Consider the following 19,848-nt stretch of genomic DNA (forward strand, 5'->3'; position numbering starts at 1 on the left):
ACTGAGTCCCCAGCCTCCCAGCCTCATCCCATCTTCATGTCAAGAACCCAAACCTCTCTCTCCTCTCGGGACCAAGTTCTTCCTAGAGCCCCATTATTGTCAGAACAGGAACCCAGCCAGGGGTCCCCCAGCTCAGCCACAGCGCAAGGGTGAAGCACGAAACCTCCTTGTCTCGCCTCCTCTGTCCTCCGCAGGGGCCAGGCCCAGAGACCTGGCAGGAGGCCTCCCCACCCACCCCAGGGAGGAGGCAAGGCTTGGCGGGCGCCCACGACCAGGCCCCGACCCCGGCTCAGCCGGACCCCTCACCCCTTCTCTATTCCAGAGAAGGACACGGAGGCTCGCCTCGGGCAACATGGGGAGCTGGGCTCTGCCCAGATGCCCCCGAACTGGGCTCATGTTGGGAGGGGGAGGGGGCCGGGAACTGCCTGAGGCCCAAGTAGTTGGGACCAGCCCAGGAGTCACACTGGCCAACCTGGGTGACCCCGTTGGAGGCAGAGGAGAAGGGAGGACATGCAGGGCTGGGCTCTGCCCCCGCCCATGGGGCCCTCGGGAGCAGACACCCTTGTGCCTGGTTAGGAGGAACAGGGGGTGGGAAGAGGGAAGAGCGAGAGATAAGGGGGAGAATTAGGAGATAAGCGGGCTGAGCCCGGGCAGAAAGCAGAAGGGGTCACCGTGACCCGCGGGCCAAGCCCTGCCGCAGACTCTGTACCCAGGCCTCAGGCCCGGGGTGGGGGTGGCCCTGCCCAGCGGGTGATAGGAGCTGCAGGGGCGCAGGCAGGCACCACGGTGGCTAAGCTTTGGCGCCCAGTGCCCTTTGTATGACTTCCCACTGGGCCACCCGTCCGTCTCTGTGCCGAGTTCCTAGCCTCTTTGGGTCAGAGAAAACGAGCGGCCGCAGTGCCGTTGGTCGGAGGGCTCTGGGGGCCACGGCAGTGCCCCCAGCCGAGCAGTCTTTCCTGACAGACTCTTCACGCGCGCCTCCCCTCCATGGACAGATGGACACATAAAGACACCAACCTCCCCACACAGATGAACACACACACTCTTCTTTTTCTATTAAAATAAAAACACCAGAGGCCGCAGCCGCCAGCCCCTCTCCATGGGAAAGCAGGTGGCTAAGAGGCTCACTTAACCAAAGAGGGCTGGTTCCACCTTCCACAAGTTTCTCCCGAAGCAAAAGGCTCCTCCTCTGCCCCAGTCCGCCCTGCCGCCCGGGGAACAAGGCGTTGGCCGCCCAGGCCCTGGGGTCCCTCATCAGCCTGGCCTGTCGCCCGGCCCACCACTACCCGTCCCTCCTGCTGTCGGCCACAAATCTTCCTGGAGCCTTGACACTTGCAGCCTGCCTCGGAGACGGGGTATTTATGGGTGCAGAGCTGACCTCCCTCCCAGCAGGCCCCCCTCCAGAGCCCCCTGGGGTCCGGCTGGTCTGGCGGCTGAAGGCCAGTGGGCTCTGTAATTCTCCAGCGGCTGACATGCCACGGGCTGGCCACGGCGCTCTCCGGCCCAGTGGCTGGCGGGCCCGCCGTTTGTCAGTCCAGGACTGACAGAGTTACTGCCGCTTAGATGAAGCCATATATCTGAGCAGTGAAACCTGTTGCCAGTCGGGGGCCTCGGAGCTGGATGTCGGGGTGAGGTGATGTCGAGATGGGTCATTAGGCACTCCTGGCCCTCGCCTCCTCTCGCTGATTTCTATCTTGCATCCCCCCCAGCCTGTCCTTCCTGGGAGCTGTCCAGACAGGCTGGCCGGCTGGGCTTGTGCACTGCCCCCGACTGAGCAGCAGGTACAGGTGGGTTTCCGCTACCTGGCCAGGGCCAGGTGGGCCCCGTCTCCTCCCAGAACTCCAGTGCCCAGGGAGCATGGTCTCCAGGTGTCTCCCCACACTTCCTAAACCAGGCCGTACGCCGCCTGTACGCACACAGTGAATCACGGAGCAGCAAAGAAGCCGGCCAGGAGGGGAACGCTGCTCCCGGTGCTACATGCTCTACCCTCCTCGCTCACTAAATCCTTACAACAGCCCTACAGGGTGGAATCTGTTTCAACTCTCCCCATTTTACAGATAAGGAAGTGGAGCTCTGGAGGAGTAAAGTGACTTGCCCAAAGCCGCACACCTGGAAAGTGGCAGAGCGGGGACTTGAACACAGGTCTCTCTGATTCTGGCTGTTGCTATTCACTTCAGTGCCACTGTCAGACCTAACAGGCCGTGATGTGTGAGATGGAAAAATGGAGGCAGAGGGACATCCAAGCTGAGAGACAGGATGGAGGAGGAGAACCCCAAAGGGGCATCTGGAGCCCCAACATCTGAGCCCCCAGCACCTCTGACAGCGCAGCAAAGACCCAGGCCTTCGCTAAACATTGGGACGTCATTAGCTTCACAGAGAGCCGACTGGCCCCGGGGAAGAGGGTGTGGGGCTCCAGCCAGCCTGGCCCATCACCCACTGGTCCAAGCTCTGCTTCTGGCCCTGCCAACCTCTCCAGCCCCGCCTCACGGCCCCCCTGGAGCTCCCTGACACAGGATGCCTTCCTGTGTGCTCCCACTGGGCCTTAGCCTATGTGCTCCCACTTGCTGAAATGCCTGCACCTTCTCAGGTGTGTTCTGGAAAAGCACGGACCAAAGAAACCTGCCCTAACTTCTTTAGGGCGTTCCACTCTCCCGCTGGGCTCCCTGGGTCCCTTTCCATTGCTCTCAGGGCCCTGGGCGCCCTGTGTGGGCCTCATCTGCAGGCACGTCTGTCTCCTCCTCTAGTTTGGCAGCCTCCTGGGTCCAAGGTGCCCAGCATCCAGCTCAAGGGCTGCCCGGCTCCCAGAGCTAGGGAGCCCCCTTTGCTGTCTGCTGAAATATACCCTGCCTGGAGCCAGGGGGATGCACGGTCGGCCAAAAGGGAGGACAGGTCACTCAGCAACCCTCCCACTTCTCTGTCTCCCCTCCTGTGGGAGGTGGCCCAGTGGGAAACGAGTTCTTTGTGGCTCCTGAGGGGCCCTCTAAGGGCCGGGCTGGTACGTATCTGCAAGGCTCCCTTACAGAGGGTGGGGACCATGGTTCAGATTCCTGGGCTCAATTCAGAGACTCTGGGAAGGGGAAGCAGGAAGGTTTGGACCACAGAGAAACCAGAAGCAGGAAAAAACACTCAGCAAAGCTGGGACAAAAGCCCTTCCCATCCTGCGTGAAAAACCCCGAGAGACTAGGAAGGCGGCCAGAGGAAGTGCCCTGCCCCTGGATCCAGGGTTCTGGAAGGCCGGGAATGCTCTGCTCCTCCTCCCTTCTGCACAAGGGGCTCATGGGAGGTCTGGCCACCAACCCAAGGGTCCTGGGTCCTCATCCCCACCAGGGCCTCCAGCCATGAGTAGCAGGCAGGTGGGGCTGTTCAAGGCCCTGTCTCCTGTCCCATCTATGAGGGCAGCCTAGATGGGAGGCAGGGGTGAAAAGACCCACCCACCCATGACACCTGGCATGTCCCCAGGCCTCAGCCAAGATAGGCCCTTGGCTATCGAATCACCGCCGGTTCTTGACTCCCAGAGTCACCAAGGCCTCCGGCCCCATGATGCCTCAAGGGCTCCGTGCCTATCCTCACCTCATCTGCCCCCCCCATGCCCAGCCCGGCGGGCAGCGCCCCGGCCCATCCGGCCACCTGCCCCTGGAGGAAGCCCAGGCCTGAGTGGCGTCAGCACTGAGTGCTGCCCAAGGCTGCCGTGGCCCCAGCAGGGAGGGCGACGGGTCCTGCTGTTTACACCCCGCCCCGGAACAGCTAGGAGGGCCAGCCCAGGCAAGGCAAACACCAATAGGCCTGGGCTAACGAGGGCCTGTGCCCAGCCAGGGTGTCGGGCCTTGGCTGGATTTGGGGTGCCTCTGAGGTTGGCAGCACACTCTGATCATAGGGAGTCAGGGTGCTAGAGGGACAGCTGCCAGGCCCTGGGCCCTTCAAACCACTGGGCAAAGGTGACTGGCAAGTTCTTCCTCGTCTGGCTTCAGTTTCTCCTGCCGCTTTAGCTGCAGGTACCTCAGCCCCGGCGGGTGGAGGGCTGAGCAGTGGAGGAAGCCGGCCTCCTCCGGATTGTGCAGGCCCTGCAATCTCCACCTGCCCTCGCACTCGCTCCCCCCCCCCCCACACACACACACACACAAACACGCAGATACACATACCCATGGGACCGACCACTGTGCACGAGAGAGGCAGGGACAATAAGCCCCGTCACCTTGGCTGGGAATCAGGCCCATGAGCATTCCAAGCTCCGAGACACTGAGACTCCCACCTATGACATCCGAGGCTGGCGGGGCTTGGTGGCTTCTCCAAAGGGAGAGACAGGGGGGGTGGACCCTCTCCCTGATGTTGGGCTGGGGCAGTCTGAGACCGTCTCCCAGGACTCCGCTGGCCCTTTGGGAGCCTAGGGTCTCAGAGGAAGGGAGATCAGGGCCTGTAGAGACCCAGACTAGGAGAGAAAAAGACAGGGAGACAAAAAGGGCTGGAGAAACTCAGGGAAGCAGAGAGACAGCACACCCAGGAGAGGGAGAGAGAGAGGGAGAAGGGAAGAAGGAGAGAGAGGCAGAGATAAAAGCAGCAAAGGCTGTGAAAGATAGAGACTCAAAAAAATAGAGGAGAGAGAGGGAGGAGAGGAGTGGGGAGGCAAGGAAGGCTGCAAAGGACCAGAAATGCTCCTCGTGCCTCCTGCTGCCAGACAGGGCCTTAGCCAGTGGGCAGGACGGCCCCCTCCCAGGGGTGACCGAGACTGAGGCTTGGGCAGCCAAGAGGACACCCCAGAGCCAGCTGCCAGGCAGGTGGGATGAGGGACTCACCTCCAGCTCCTTGAAGACCATGCACCTGCGTGCCCAGTCGACGATGGAGATGAAGGTCTGGTCAGCCATCCTGCACAGCAGGCTGAAGGGCGCAGGCTGTTCGGAGCGGCCTTTGGTCGGTTCCTGCAGGCAGCCCAGGATGCGCGCCCGCACCTGGTCCTCATCTGGCTCCAGCTGCAGCAGCTGCAGGATGAGCTCAGGCACGCCAGGCCCTCCGGAGAAGGGCTCTGGGTAGCCATAGGGCGGCCCGGGCTGTGGCGGGCTGGCGTAGGGCTCTGGGTACTCGGACTTGATGGCACGGCCAGGGAAGGTAGGATACAGGTAGCCGGCCAAGGGCCCGTGGGTACCAGGCACGGCCATGGGCAGTGCTGGGGCCCCAAAGTCGCCCAGTGGCCCAGCAGGTGGCCCAGAGGCCAGGCCCTTGGGCTCCGGCGCATGCAGGCCAGGGGGTAGCAAGTAGTCCGGTGGGGGTGGGGGGGGGTGGGGGCACCCCCGCTGGGGGGCCTGTCTCCATCTTGAAGCCATTGGCTCGAATCTGTGCCTTCTTCTGCTGCTTCAGGGCCCGGTCCCGCTTGTACATGGGCCCAAATTTGTTCCGGCCACCACGCATGCGGTCAGCACGGACAGCTGTGGGCAGGGGGGGGGGGGTCAGGCTCACCCTCCAGACCACCCACTCCAGGTCTTTCCCAAACAGCTCTGTCTGTGTCACTCCCAGCTCAGGACCCTGTGATGGCTCCCTCGGGCCCTGTTCCCCTTTCTAGGGGGTCCCTCACAAGACCCTGTGTTCTTTCCACTCCACCATATTCATCTCTCTGCTCCTCAGCCTGGCACTTCCTCCACCCTCCCTTTGATAGTCCTTTTGCCTCAAACCCTTTCCTTCTCGTCTGCCTGATGAACACCCAGCCCTCAGGTCACCACCTCCAGGAAGCATTCCTGGATTCCTAGCCCTGGATGTCCTGCCCCTTGCCCACTCTCATCCTGCTGAGTGGCATCCAGCCATGGGGCCCAGGCTGAGAGCTCCTGGGGGCTTTGCAACGGGTCAGGTCCCCAGCACAGGGACCGGCAGGGAGACAGTGACGGGAAGTAGGGACTGGGCAACTTTGCTCGCAGCTGACTCCAGTATCCAGCTGCTCACTGACTGACTAGTTAACTCTGACAAACCCCTGTTGCAAAATGACTCATGTTCGCTTTCAAATTTGAAGCTCAGCCCTGACTGGTTTGGCTCAGTGGATAGAGCGTCGGCCTGAAGACTGAAGGGTCCCAGGTTCGATTCCGGTCAAGGGCATGTACCTGGGTTGCGGGCACATCTCCAGCAGGAGGTGTTCAGGAGGCAGCTGATCGATGTTTCTCTCTCATCGATGTTTCTAACTCTCTATCCCTCTCCCTTCCTCTCTGTGAAAAACCAATAAAATATATTTTAAAAAAATTTGAAGCTCAGTTTAGGGCTGTCCAGGCTCTGTGCTGGGGGAAGGGACCTCCCTTGCTGACAAGGTGTCCCTCTGCCTGGCCCAGAATATGTCACCAGCCAGACCTAAAGGTCGCATCTCTGAAGCTCCAGTGCAGTCCAGCCCCTGCTCCGACAGGGACCCCACCCTGGGCTCTGGGAAGGGGGAGGGAGCAGGAGGGAGAGGTGGAGGGAGAGGCGGACTTGGGGGCCTGCCCAGCCCACCGTGCTGCCAGGGATGGGCAGCCCTGCTCTGAAACCTCAGGCCCCACCAGGGGTTTCTACTGCTCACAGCAACCAGCTCTCCTGGCCACTCAGGACCTGGATCTGGGGACACGGGCTTTGGGGACAGAACAGGAGTTTCTCAACCTTCCTAATGCCGCGACCCTTTAATACAGTTCTCATGTTGTGGTGACCCCCAACCATAAAATTATTTTCGTTGCTACTTCATAACTGTAATTTTGCCACTGTTAGGAATCGTCATGTAAATATCTGATATGCAGGATGTATTTTCAGGAGTCGAGACCCACAGGTTGAGAACCACTGCGTGGAAGACAGTGGTCTGCAGCTCTGAGTCACTAGGGCCCTTCTTCGTTGTTTAAAAACTCTAGCCAACAGCTGCCTGCTGGGGGAACAGCTCAGCTGGAGCCCTCAGGGTAGAAGCCTGTCCACCCTCAAAAAGCCTGAGTCCTTCCTGCTGAAATGTCTCTCCTCCCCTCTGAACTGAGAGCTGGGCGTGGGGGTGGGGAGATAAGAGGGGCCTGGGACCTCTGGGGGCAATGGCGCCCCACTCCCCAGCCCTCTCCAGGTCTGGCTAAAAACATGGGGAGGGGGGCGGATCTCACCCGCTGAGAGAATGAACTGAGTGAATTGTTGGGATGGACAGGTAGGCTGTATGAATGAGGGCTAAACAGCAATGACAGACAGATAATGACCAAGAATGATAATAATAACAGCAAACCTGTTGAGCATTGCCCATGTACCAGGCAGGGTACTAGGAGCTATTCATACAATTCCCTCACACCCATCCAATGAGTCAGGCACTAGTGTGAAGCCCATTTTGCAGACGGGGGAACCTGCAGTTCAGAGCGGAACTTGCCTAATGTCTGTAAGTGACAGGCTTGGGACTTGACCTCCAGCAAAGGAGAGGCTGACTCCGGCTGGAGGCGGGTGTCAGAGCAGGAATTGCAGAACCTTTCGCAGAGGGAGGAGCTCTGCGGGGCTCTGCCCTGTGCTGCTGGGCCCTTTGGGGACCCGCGGTTCACATGCAGGTATGTTTTAACGCAACTCTGGCTGGTCCTGCCTACATCCCTCCCCGGCCAGAGCGAGGCCAGTTCTTACCCCTTCCCAAGAGATCGGCTCTAGTGTCCCCCAGGCCCCAGAAACTTTAGGAGGGCCGGTGGCTCCCTCCCTCACCCCCTCCCACCCACCCGCACCCGCTCTGCTCTGCTGGAGGTCTCGGGTCTGAGGCCACCTGAGGCCGCGGCGCCCGTGAGCGCACCTTCCAGACGCATCCCCACCGTCAGGCACTTCTGGAAGCGGCAGAAGGGACAGCGCTTGCGCTGCGTCTTGTCGATCTTGCAGCTCTGGCTCTCGGTGCACGTGTAGTGCTTGTTGTTCTGCACCGTGCGCTTGAAGAAACCCTGGGGGAGAGCGGCGTCAGCGCGGGCCCCTCTCCTCCTCCCGTGCCCCCCGGTGGAGCTCTGCCCCTCGCCGTCCCCATCGCTCCCACCTCCTGCGCGGGACAGCCCGCGCCCATTCCCAGGCCGCTCACCTTGCAGCTCTCGCATGTGAGCAGCCCGTAGTGATAGCCCGACACCTTGTCCCCGCACACGGGGCACAGCTCGTCCAGGTCCTCGTCGTACGAATAGTCCATGCCCGCAGCGTCCGCCTGCGGAGGGAGGAGGGGGTCACGCGGGCGGGACGGCGACTGGCAGCGCGCGGACCTGCTCCCCACGGCGCCCACCTCGGTCCGGCCCGTGGCCCCAGGACAGCGCCGTGGGCAAGAGCGCCTGAGACAGGCCGCCCATGGGAGCGCCCTGTGCCGCCCGCGCCGGCCTGTCCCGCAGGGCCCCGCGCCGCCCGCGCTCCCGGTCCTTCCCCGGGGCTCCTCCAGCGCTGCCCCGGCCGGGCCCCAGCCCGGACCCCCGGATTCGATGTGCTTCGATTGGATTCGTTCTTCCGGGAACAAAACCCCGATTCTAAGAAAACGAGTTGGGCTGGGCCAGGAGGGAGACGCCAATGAGCCGGGGGAGCGGCCGGTGCTCGGGGACTCCACCCGGGACAGGGACACGGAAGCAGGTCCGGGAGAGGCAGGCGGGCGGAGGGGGCTCGGCTGGGGATGCGCACGGAGGCAGGGCCCGGCGGCAGGCGCGGACATCGGTGAGGGGGACGCGGTCATGCGGAGCCCGAGCAAACTGGGGAGACAAGAACGATGGAGAGAAAGACGGAGCCGAGACAGCGAGAGGACGAGCAGGAGAGAGATCGGCGGCCCAGGCAGAGGCCGACGAGGAAACCTGGGAGGTGGACGCGGCGCGGAGACCCCGTGCTGGACGAGACAGAAGCCGGGAGAGACAGAAGCCGGGAGAGACAGAAGCCAGAGAGACAGAAGCCGGAGAGACAGAAGCCGGGAGAGACAGAAGCCGGGAGAGACAGAAGCTGGAGAGACAGAAGCCGGGAGAGACAGAAGCCAGAGAGACAGAAGCCGGGAGAGACAGAAGCCCGGAGAGACAGAAGCCGGAGAGACAGAAGCCGGGAGAGACAGAAGCCGGAGAGACAGAAGCCGGGAGAGACAGAAGCCGGAGAGACAGAAGCCGGAGAGACAGAAGCCGGGAGAGACAGAAGCCGGGAGAGACAGAAGCCGGAGAGACAGAAGCCGGGAGAGACAGAAGCCGGGAGAGACAGAAGCCGGGAGAGACAGAAGCCAGAGAGACAGAAGCCGGAGAGACAGAAGCCGGGAGAGACGAGGCGCCCACCCGCTGGGGGGTCGCACGCGAAGCCGCGCGGAAAACGGCCCGACCGACCGGAGCCCGAGCTCCCAGGCGGGGCCCCGAGGAGTCGAACCCGGACGGGCCTCGAGCCAAAAGGGTCGGCAAACGACGGTGCCGGGAACGGAGGGCCCGAAAACGGGGAGGGACAAAGCCCGCGGCTGTGCCGGTGACCGGGGCGCAGCTGGTGCCGCCGGGCCGAGACGTCGGGCGGAGCGACGCGGAGAGCGCGCCGCGGGGACGGCGGGCGCCGGGCGCGGAGACCCCGCGGGCTCCGGGGGCCGAGCCCGAGGCGGGGGGCAGACCTCGGGCGGAGAGTCCAAGTCCCCAGGAGCGAAGCGCAGAGCCCGGGCCCCGAATGGAGAAGGGGCACGACGGCGGCCGCGGCCCGCGAGGCGCCCACCTGGCGGCTCCTGCGAGCGGCAGCGCCCGCGTCCCACCCGCGCGGAGCCCGCACCTCCCGGCCGCGCCGCCGCCGGCGATGAGCCGCACCCGGGCGCAGCGCCTCTCGCCCGCGATGACGGCCGCTCGGGCTCGGCCGCTCCCCCCACCCGCGCCTCCCCGCCCCCGCCGCCTCCAGGGCCGCTCCACCGCGCACCTGGGGCCCGGGCCCCTCTGCCGCCAGTGCGCGCCGCGCGAACCCGCCGCGCCGGGCCGGGCCGGCCCTTCTATAGCGGCGCGTGCGGTATCCGGGGGCGGAGGCCGGCCCTCCCCACCCCGGCCGGCCCGCGCCCTCCCCCGCCACCCACCCGGCTCGCGGCTTTACCCTCAGCCTCTGGGTCCCCCCATCCCCAGCCCGTTCCCCGGAGCCGGGCGCCCTGGCATCCGGGCAAGTGCTGGGCGCCGGGGAGCCCTGGCCCCGCCGGCGGAGGGAGAAGGCAGCCCCTGCTCGCCAGCCCAGCTTAGAGGCGGCGAGGGCCACGGCTGCGGGCGCCGGTCGTTTTGTAACGTGGACAGAGGGAAGGGCGAACGTGTGGGGCCGTGGCCACGGCTCGGGTTCAAGGCGACACACCGGGGTCTCGCCCGGCCCCGCCGCTTTTCCTCACTGGAGACTTAAGCAAACCTCCCGCCTCTCCGGTCCTCAGTGTCCTCATCTGTGAAGTGGGACTAATGACTGGCTTCCGGAAGGGTGAGCGTTCGTAGGAACCGAAGTGGTGTTGGCACAGCACGCGCCTGAACTGGGAGGCGATCGGTAGCATGGAGCCAGGAGGCCTGGACCCAGCTGTTCCCCTCCTGGACCTCAGGCTGCTCGGCTGAAAATGGGAATCATCGTCCTCTCGCCCTGTGAGTTCTCCGAGGCGTGGGGAGGACAGACCCGGGAGAAATCTTCCCCGGTCCCTTCCGCACTGGTACCCGCCTGGGGGAGTGGGGGTGGGCTCCCGGCAGCCCTGGGGACAAAGGCGTCCCCTGGCCGGTCTGGGGGATGTCCCGGCCACTTGCCTTTTTTTCAGACGGAAAAAACCGAGGATCTGTCTCGAATCCTGCCCCTGCCCCCACAGGCACCTAGGGTCGGAGAGTGTTCAGAGCAGCCGCGAGGTCATAAGCCAAAATCTTCAAGCCGAGAACTGGAACAATTATGCAGGGCAGCGAGGCAACCCGTCTGGGCCCATGGGAGGCCCCGGCTGCTCTTGGAGCTGGCACCTTGGTCCTGGGACCGGGACCGGGAGACCCAGGGCAGACCACTTCTCCCCTGGCTCACCCCACCCGACCAAAGGGGAGAAGCTGCGGCCCACTTGCGGTGCCAGCTCTGGCTGGTCGCTTTGCTTCTCTGAGCCTCAGTTTCTCCGAATGTGAAATGGAAAAGGTTGGCCCTAGAGCAGGGGTTCTGCGTTTCCCATGAGATTGCGGACAAATCTCAGTGAGGAGGAAGGAGAGAGAGCCACAGCCGCAGACCACCACCCCCCACAAGCCCCTGAGAAAGAACAGCATTTGGCAGAGCTGGGGGTGGGGGCTCTGCCTCTGAACCGGCTCTCAATCACAGGGAGGGGCCTCAGAAAGTGCAAAGCAGGCGGGGCACCTCCTCTGACCCGGAGTGAAGGAGGCTGGGGGCAAGGCGGGGCGGGTGGGGGAGGGGGAGGGGTCCGCAGTAGCCATCTCTAGGGTAGAGCCCACTGGGGTCCGCGGGACATTGTGGAGGAAGACTCGGCAGTGTAAGCACAGCCTGGGCAGGCGGGCCAGGTGGGTTGGGGCTAGGCTCCAAGCCAGGCCTCCCCTTCTCTCTTCACCTGGACTCTCCCCTTCCCAGGAGGTTCTTGGGGTGACCCTCCAGGCCCCACTGCACTCACCCCTCAGCCCTAGGTTCCAGCTCAAGTGGGGAATCTCAGCCTCCCACCAGCCTGCCCAGGGAAGCAAACATTGACCTGAGCAAGCCACAGACCCTGGACTGACAGATGGACACTGGGGACAGACACACAAATCTACACAGAGACTCAGAGACACCACAGAGACAGCAGACACGCAGGCAGGGACATCCAGGGACCACGGACACGTTCGCAGACTACTAGACTGGGGCCAACACAGCCCTGTGGACACTGGCCACCGATCGACCGCGGGACACCACAGACCCCCCTCCAGCCTGTCCCCATAGGCCCAGCCCCCCCAGCAGCCGCCCAGGGAAAGGGGGGGGGGTAGCATGGTGGGAGGGTAGGTCTGGGGAGATCCCTGGCAGCTTCTCTGCCCAGAGCAGCGGGCGCCAGCCACTCTGCAGAGCAGGCAGTGGCTGGGCCAGGCCGCAGGGAGGCACTGAGGAGAGAGGCTGGCCATTAGAGGCCTGGGCCCAGGCCCTCACTTACGCAGCGGAAGGCGAGCTCTCACGCCGGATGAGGGTGGACAGTGGGCACCGGGGTCCAGCGGGAGGCTCTGGCGGCCCGAGCGGGGCAGTGGTGACGGTGGACACACACGGGAACTCCTTCACGCCACGGCGGGCGGCGGGCGGACAGTAGGCTGGCCCTGTCCAACCGTCCTCCTCCTCCCCGCCCTGGGTGGGGGGGCCACCGGAGGCCCAATTGGTCTCTGCCCCCACGTGACTCCGCAGGCCTCTCTCCTTCTTTGTTGGTGTTTCTCTTCATTTAGGTCTATTTTTTTCCTTCTTCTAAAAGAAAAAAAATATATCCCTATCTATCTGGGGGCCGCGGGTGGGGGTGGAGGCCAAGGCACTCTGGAGGCCTTGGCCAGCTGGCTGCTCCAGGCCGCTGTGGGAGCCCAGAGGCAGGGACCCCACGTAGGCGGGTAGGCAGCCCCGCTTGTTAGCGACTGGGTGGGAGTGGGGCCTGATTTATGGGCAGCTCCCCCACCCGGTCCGCAGCCCGGCCGCTCTCCCCTTGAATGGCTACCTCCCTGGGGCCTGGCCCAGCGGGGTCCAGTCTGGCCCAGACGTGGGAGTGGAGTCAGGTAGGTCTGGCGCGGAGGCAGGGGCAGGTATAACTTGACCAGGTGGCCCTGCGACTTTGGCCTGGTCTTTTTCTCTTCCGGCGCTGAAGAAAGGAAGCGGGGGACGAAGGGCAAGCAGGTGAGCTGACTGGCCACTTCCTGCGTGCGTTCCACGCTGGCTTTCTGCATGTCACCATCCACCATGGCTGCTAATGCTCCCGTGGGTCCCTGGGAAAGTTGCGGCCGGGTCAGGGGGTTTGGCTACGGTGGGGTTTTATCTAGAAGGTCAGGCCTCCCCACCACACAGCTGGGCATGTCCCTGTTCAACCTCTGGGCTCAGACAGGTCCTGAACTGCCCTGGTTCCATAGGACCAGACTGCTCTGCTCTGCTCTGCCCCGCCCCCCTCCCCCTGCGCTCCCCCTCCCCCCCGGGCGTGACGCACTCTTTTGTGCGTTCCCTCACCTCACTTTTACTGGGTGCATGTTAGGTGCCATCACTGGAGAAAAGGGAAGAAATCTGTCTTTGGAGGATTTACCTCCCAGCCACTCATCCTGGGGCTTGGCATCTCTGTTGAGAACCTTCACTTGCGGAAACAGCAAGTCACACAGACCACCTCACTTACCTGGCTTGGGACCAGACGACTTTTCTGGGTAACTGAAGGCAACTATATTTAAAACCGAGCGTGTCTTCCTCATTGTGCCACTCAAAAGATATTTTTATTTTGAAAATACATACAAGAACTTTACTGGCTGTCATAACTGATTCTACAGATTAGTATATTCCCAACATTCATGACCTCTTAATATGTATTTTTCACCCTCAGAAGTTCTTACAAGATGCACGTCTCTTGCATATGACTGAACCTAACTAGTCTTCCCCTTTTAATGCAATGAGTTTGTTTCTGGACTAATACCACTCATCCTCTGAACTTAAAAAGGAAATACCTCGCCCTGGCCGGGTGGCTCAGTTGCTTGGAGCGTCATCCTGTACAGTAAAAGTTCGAGTCCCAGTCAGGGCACAGGCTGAGGTTCTGGTTTGATTCCTGGTGGGGGCGTGTATGGCAGGTAACTGATTGATGTTTCTCCCGCCCCCCCCCCTTTCCTCTCTCTCTAAAAAAAAAAAAAACAATAAACATGTCCCTGGGTGAGGATTAACATACATACATACATACATACATACATACTAAATAAATAAATAGAAATATTCCAGAAACACCCTATGACCAACATGTCACATACATGTAACAAGCAGCAGCCAAGGCCCTCTGCACCGCCTCTGATGGAAGACTTTGTGAGACGGGGACCACTTTCCCTGCTTCTTAGACAGGACACACAGGCTCTTTCAACACCTTGGTGCCGTGAAAGAGCCAGCCTGGCTTTGCCAATCTCCTGGTGACGCATTGAGCCCTAAGAAGCAGAACCGACAAGGGGCTAGTGGCGAAGACTCCGGATCAATGCCAGTTCTGCCATTTGCTAGCTGTGTGACCTGGGACCAGTCACTTCCCCTCTCTGGGTCTCATGTTCTCTCCATAAAATGGGACAAAAATGAGACAACACATGGAACGTGCATAGCGGCTGCCTGGATGCTGTTTGTGCTCAATAAATGTTAGCAAACCAGAAACCAACACCAAGCCCAAGGACTGGCCGTCTACCCTCAGGGCCCCTTTCTCTGAGTCTGAGGTTGCAACCTCACCCTCAACACCGTTGGTCCTTCTGGGGTGAGTGACCCACCCCAGCACCAGTGAGCGTTTATTGACTGGCTGCTCCCCTCTGCACCAAACGCCCCCACATGCTGCCTGAGGGGTGGAGTGCTGCTGCCTGCCTCCTCCTGTCCGGTCGTCTTCTCTGTAGGCCATCAGCTGTCACTTGCCACCACCCGGGGCCGGACACGCCTCACCCCTGATCACCCTGGATATGTTTATTGACACCCTCTTCCTCTGAGCACCCCTTAAGGATGAGGCATGCTGAGAATGAATGGCAAGGCCCTGTGTGCTGGGGCTCCTACTAACCAGTACACACCTTTGGTCAGTCTCGAACCCTGTCCACCATCCTGGAAAGTAGGTAGTATTTCCCCCTCACCTCCCATGAGCATCATTTGGGAGGTGAGGAAACTCAGGCTCAGAGAGACAGGTTTGTTCCCAAAGTCACAGAGCAAGGTTGGGATGGAACCAGGATTCGAATCCAGTCCAGAGCTGGGCTTGCTGACTCAGGGTCCTCTCCACTCAGCCAGAGCTGGGTGGCCCGTTTGTCCTTTCCTCCAAGCTCCAGCCCAGGTGGTCCCAGGCCATGAGACCCACCAGAGGGGAAGGAGAAGTGGCGTGGTCCTGACCCCTCCTCCCCAGCAAACAAAGCCCAGGGTCTCTCTCTAAGTGGGGACTTTCCCGAAGTGCCAGGCCTGTTTCCTGGAGGTGGAACAAGAAACAAACAGATCAGAGACCCAGAAACTGAAATGGAGAGGATTGAAAGACAGACAGAAAAAGAAGCCCTAAAGGAATGAGGCATAACAGACCCAGAGAGAGAGAGAGAGAGAGAGAGAGAGAGAGAGAGAGAGAGAGAGGAAAAAGAGAGAAGAGGGAGAGAGGTAGAGGGAGAGAAAAAGAGAAGGAATGAGAGAGAAATTCAGATAGGGAGAAGAAATGGGGGGGGGGGGAGACAGAGACATAGAGACACTGAGGCAGAGAATGAGAAAAGAGGGGCAGGGCCCAGAGCTGGAGGCCCAGGGAGTGTGGATGTGGAGACCCCCTCGCAGGGCAGCGGAGGGGGTGGGGCTGCTGGCAGCAGCAGAGGCTGTTTCCGCTGCACCCCTTATCAGCCTGCTGCCAGATGTTCAGATCCGATGCCAATGTCAGAGAAGTCCATAGTGCCGGGTCAAGGCCGTGGCCAGCGGGAGCCTCAGCTGCGGTGTAGGGAGGGGTGGCGGGGGGGGGGGGGGTGGTGGCAATAGACCTGCTTGCTCCTCCCCCTCTGCCTCATGGCTCCCTGGGCTGGACCACCTGGTGGGGGTGGGAGACCAGGTATCTCTGGGGACTTCTCTAGCCTGCGGACACAAACATCTTTGCACACCCACATGTGAGGAAGTACAGGGACACATGCACATGCAATCCACACTTGTGCACATGGGTGCACGCGGGGCCAGCCCAGTCTGCGCACAGCTGCTGCACCCAGCTTTCCTCTGCCGGAGCCCTGCTCTGCCTGGTCAGCTGGTGAGCCCGGCCCCTCACCTGAGCCAGGACTGCAGCCAGAGCAGCAGCAGGGACCCAGCTGGCTCGTCTGCAAACAGGACACTTGCAGAACCTGCATGCCTCAAGGGCTGGGCTGAGGTACCCGGGACCTTCTGGAATAAGAGCAGGTGGAGACCTTCAGGAGCAGATGCAGGGACTGGGTGTCTGGTGGGCTGGGCTGCAGCCTTGGGCCTGGGCCTCTCCGCCATGCTCCTGGAGCATGCAGCCGCAGCTGGGCCCCCCTCCTGGGTGGTTTATCTCACAATGCACGCGCTCGGCCCTCAAGGGGTGACCCAGCCTTGCTCCCCGCATTCCTCTCCGGCCACGCAGCCGGTGGGCCCCCCACAGCTGAGACAGGGCCTGGGCTTGGGGGTGGTCAGAAGCACTCACTCAGAGCCACGCGCTGCCCTCTTGGCCCCAGCCCTTTGCAGCCGTGTCTTTGCTTCTCTCTCTGCGTTTGCCTCTGAGCATCTCTCCAATTTTGTCTGTGCCACATGAATCTGTCTTTCACTGTCTGCCTGTATTTCTCTGGGAAGGTCCCACCTTGTTTCTTTCAGTGTCAGTGTCTCTCTTTCTCTCTCTCTCTCTCTCTCTCTCCCATCCTTGCATGGGACCAAGCCTGGGCTATCTCTGCTTTTCCTTCTGGCCCCTAGAGGCTTCCCTCAATGGGAATGTAGGTGAGAAATCAGGCTGTGGGCCTGGGCAGAGGGCCTGGGCAAGGGAGGCCTTAGACTTACAATGGGTGAACTGGGGCGGCCCAAGCAGCAGAAGCCCAGACCCCAGACCTCCAGCCTACTAAGTCAGCCCAGACAATGGACATGGATCCGGGTGTGGGCCTGGGGGGCTCCTCCCCAGTATAGTAGAGAAGACTGGGGGGTAGGGTAGGGTAGGAGGAGGAAGCTGGGGCTGGAGGTCTCCAGGCCTGAGGGCCTCCTTCCTGTTTGTTGGGAAGTGACTGCCTCCGAAAGCTGCTCAGGGGAGAGGAGGGAGGCCATGACGACTTCCGGGAAGCTGGCCCGAGGCCACCCTCCCCGTGCCCGCTGGCCCTGGCTTAAAATAGTGCAGTTCCTCTGCTGGGGCTGCTGCTGCCAGGCCCCGTCCAAACCTCACAGGGCTGCTCGCTGCTGCCTGTGCTACCAGCCGACGACTGCGGTGGAGGGATTCACCCAACTCTCCAGTCCTCAGACTGAGGATGGTGGAGAGTTAGAAAGTAGGGGTTCCCGAGTCAGAAACCCTGCACACCAGTCTCCGCCACAACACTGACCAGCCATGAGACTGGCTGGTCCATCTTGCCTCCTTGAGCCTTGGTTCCCACTTATACAAAATAGGGTGAGTGCCTGGCTTTCAAGCTAAATGAGATCACATATGTAGGCTCTTCAGAACCTCGCCAGGCATCACATGGACCTAAGACATGGGAGTTCCCGTTGCCTCTCTTGCTGGCTGTTAGTCAAACTCCTCCCTTGAGGAAGGGTCTCCTTGGAGCTTCTCTACGTTCCTACACGGCTCTAGGGCTAGGTGTTGAACAGGGAAGGTCTGTGGAGAGGGAGCTTGCAGGGAGGGCAAGAATGGGGCTGTGGTCTCCATGGTGAGACTTGTTGCCAAGGGAACAAGACTCCAAGAGCCCTGGGTCTGACAGTTGGGCACTTTTGCCACAGGATCTCAGAGAGGCTGATTTTAGGTGGAGCTACACTCCTGGTGGGCAGCCAGGCCAAGGCCAGGCCAAGCTAAGCTAGAGCGGGGGCTTCTGGCTCTGCTGGGTGTCTGCTACTGGGGTGTGAGGGGCTGCGGCTCCCCTCACACTGCTTCCTTTCATGGATTGGCTGCATTGAGCCCCAACTTTGAACCAGCCTCAGTGAGTCCTTAAACCCTTAAGACACAGGCACCGCCATTTCCATTTATCTGACAGGGAAAGTGAGGATCGGAGAGTCATCTCTCTGGGTCAAGGCCACATACAGCTGGTGAGAGGAAGAGCTGGAATGAGAAGAGAGGGAAGACTCCTGGTTGATGTGCCTGCTGTCGCACAAGCTGCCTGAGGGAAATGATCCCTGGGGGGGCCTCAGGGAGCCACACCCTCCCTGGCCCCACCACCATCCCCGGCCACCACTTCTGGGGGGTCCTGGCTTCAGACTTACCTGCACGAAGCTGTCTCCTCTTCAGTTACACAGAGATGATCTTACCTCAGGGGGCTTGCTTATGGAGAGGGATCTCAGCACAGGTCCTGCCTAATGTTAGGCACTCAATCAGTACTGGTTTATGTTCACTCCTGAGGTTCCATACAAGCTCTATAACCTTAGACTCATCTCTGGGCCTCTGTTTCCTTATCTGTGAACTGGATCATTCTAACACCAACCTCATAGGATGGCTCTGAGGAATCAGTAATTGAATGCACAGGAAATGCTGAGCACAGCGCTTGCTCGGAATGTAAATTCCGTTATTATTCTTTACTTCCAGACTATTGCCTGGCGCTCAAGGAACCCACAAGCTCAGCATCAGTTAAGTAGCAATTTGTAAGTTTAGAGCAGCGTCCTCAATTGTATCCCATGGAATACTGCCCCAACAATTTTAACAGGAGGAAAAATGTCGCATGCCCAAAGACTTCTGGGTGGACCCAAATTAATTTTCTTCAGGTAGGACTTCTCAGAGCCTTTAATATGCCAACGGAAGTTGGCAATTAGAGAAAGGTAAGAGTAGGTGCAGTATTTCCCAGATTTTTGGCAACAGAACGCCTACTCTTTTCCCATGGGGCCACCTTGTGGGACGTTATGTTCTGAGAAACCACAGGGATTGTGGCGTCTATAGCATTCTACTTACATCTGGGACAGCCCTGCTTTTCACATCAATTTCGTCGGGTCTGTTCTTTCACCTCTTACAGAAATTAATCCTTTATTGTTTAAGTTTGGTTTATTGGGTTAATAGCAAAAAGTTCAACCAAAGGCCATTACTGAGCTTTGTTACAAACCCCAGACACTCACATTCAGCACTATTGAATTGCTAAGGCTGAGCAGGGAGGAAGCCTGTTGTAACTTTGGTATCAGATAGACCTGGATTCAAAAGCCAATTCTGCCATGTGCTCATGTCATCCTAGGCCAGTGATGGCGAACCTTTTGAGCTCGGCGTGTCAGCATTTTGAAAAACCCTAACTTAACTCTGGTGCCGTGTCACATATAGAAATTTGCAACCATAGTAAAACAAAGACTTATATTTTTGACATTTATATATTTAAATGCCATTTAACAAAGAAAAATCAACCAAAGAAATGAGTTCGCGGGTCACCTCTGACACGCATCATAGGTTCACCATCACTGACCTAGGCCAATGGCTTCGTTTCCTCGAGCCTCAACTTGCTTAAAGTGAAATGGGGCTGAGCGCGTCCCTTGCAGTGGTTCTGAGCATTACAGGAGACAGTGCAGGTAAAGCGCCCGTGCCCAGCACACAACAGCCGGCCAGCAGACATGCTCCTCCTCACATCTCTGTCTTATCTGTTCCCTCTATGGGGCACAGAACAGTCTATTAATTAGTTCTGCAGCGCTTCTTTTGTTCTAAAACCACCTCTTTCAAACCTCAAGGGCTCTCTGGTCCCTTGTGCTGGAGGAGGCTGAGGCATGGGAAGGCAGCTGGGCTTCCCCTCATTTCACACATGAGGATTTAATAGGCTTTGATCAGACTCCTCAGCCTTTATCTTCCCAAACTGAGGAGCCTCTGTCTTTCCCATTTGTCTCCCTATAACCCTCAGCCCAAGCGTGGGCCCTTCTCTGATCGTAGGAACAGCAAGATTACAGGAGAGTCGGGCTTTCGAGTTGGCAGATCTGGGTTCAAGTCCAGACCTTGACCCTTCCCGTATGACTCAGGGCACATCCCGTGACCTCACAAAGCCTCCATTTCCTCAGCTCTAGGAAAACCTCATCTATTAACTTGCAGGATAGGCGTTAATTGGTGGACCGTGATACACCCGGCAGGCCACCCACCAGCACACTGCTGTCCGAGATGCAGCTCTTCTCCAAACTCCTGAATGTGGCATTCAATGTCCCAGGGGCTTC

At 60.1% G+C, this 19,848-nt stretch overlaps 1 protein-coding gene across 1 annotated transcript in view; it reads right to left on the bottom strand.

Annotated features, from left to right (window-relative positions):
• Positions 1–9,914, bottom strand: part of NR5A1 (nuclear receptor subfamily 5 group A member 1) — a 22,646-nt gene extending 12,732 nt beyond the window's left edge. The window contains 5 exon segments of the mRNA XM_059657984.1: positions 4,791–5,217; positions 5,219–5,417; positions 7,736–7,877; positions 8,009–8,125; positions 9,820–9,914. Of these exon segments, the coding sequence (XP_059513967.1) occupies positions 4,791–5,217; positions 5,219–5,417; positions 7,736–7,877; positions 8,009–8,110 (870 nt within the window). The 5' untranslated portion in view covers positions 8,111–8,125; positions 9,820–9,914.
• Positions 9,915–19,848: the final 9,934 nt, after the last annotated feature.

This window comes from Myotis daubentonii, chromosome 11 (genome assembly GCF_963259705.1).
Source record: "Myotis daubentonii chromosome 11, mMyoDau2.1, whole genome shotgun sequence".
In the NCBI taxonomy this organism is placed as follows: Eukaryota; Metazoa; Chordata; class Mammalia; order Chiroptera; family Vespertilionidae; genus Myotis; species Myotis daubentonii.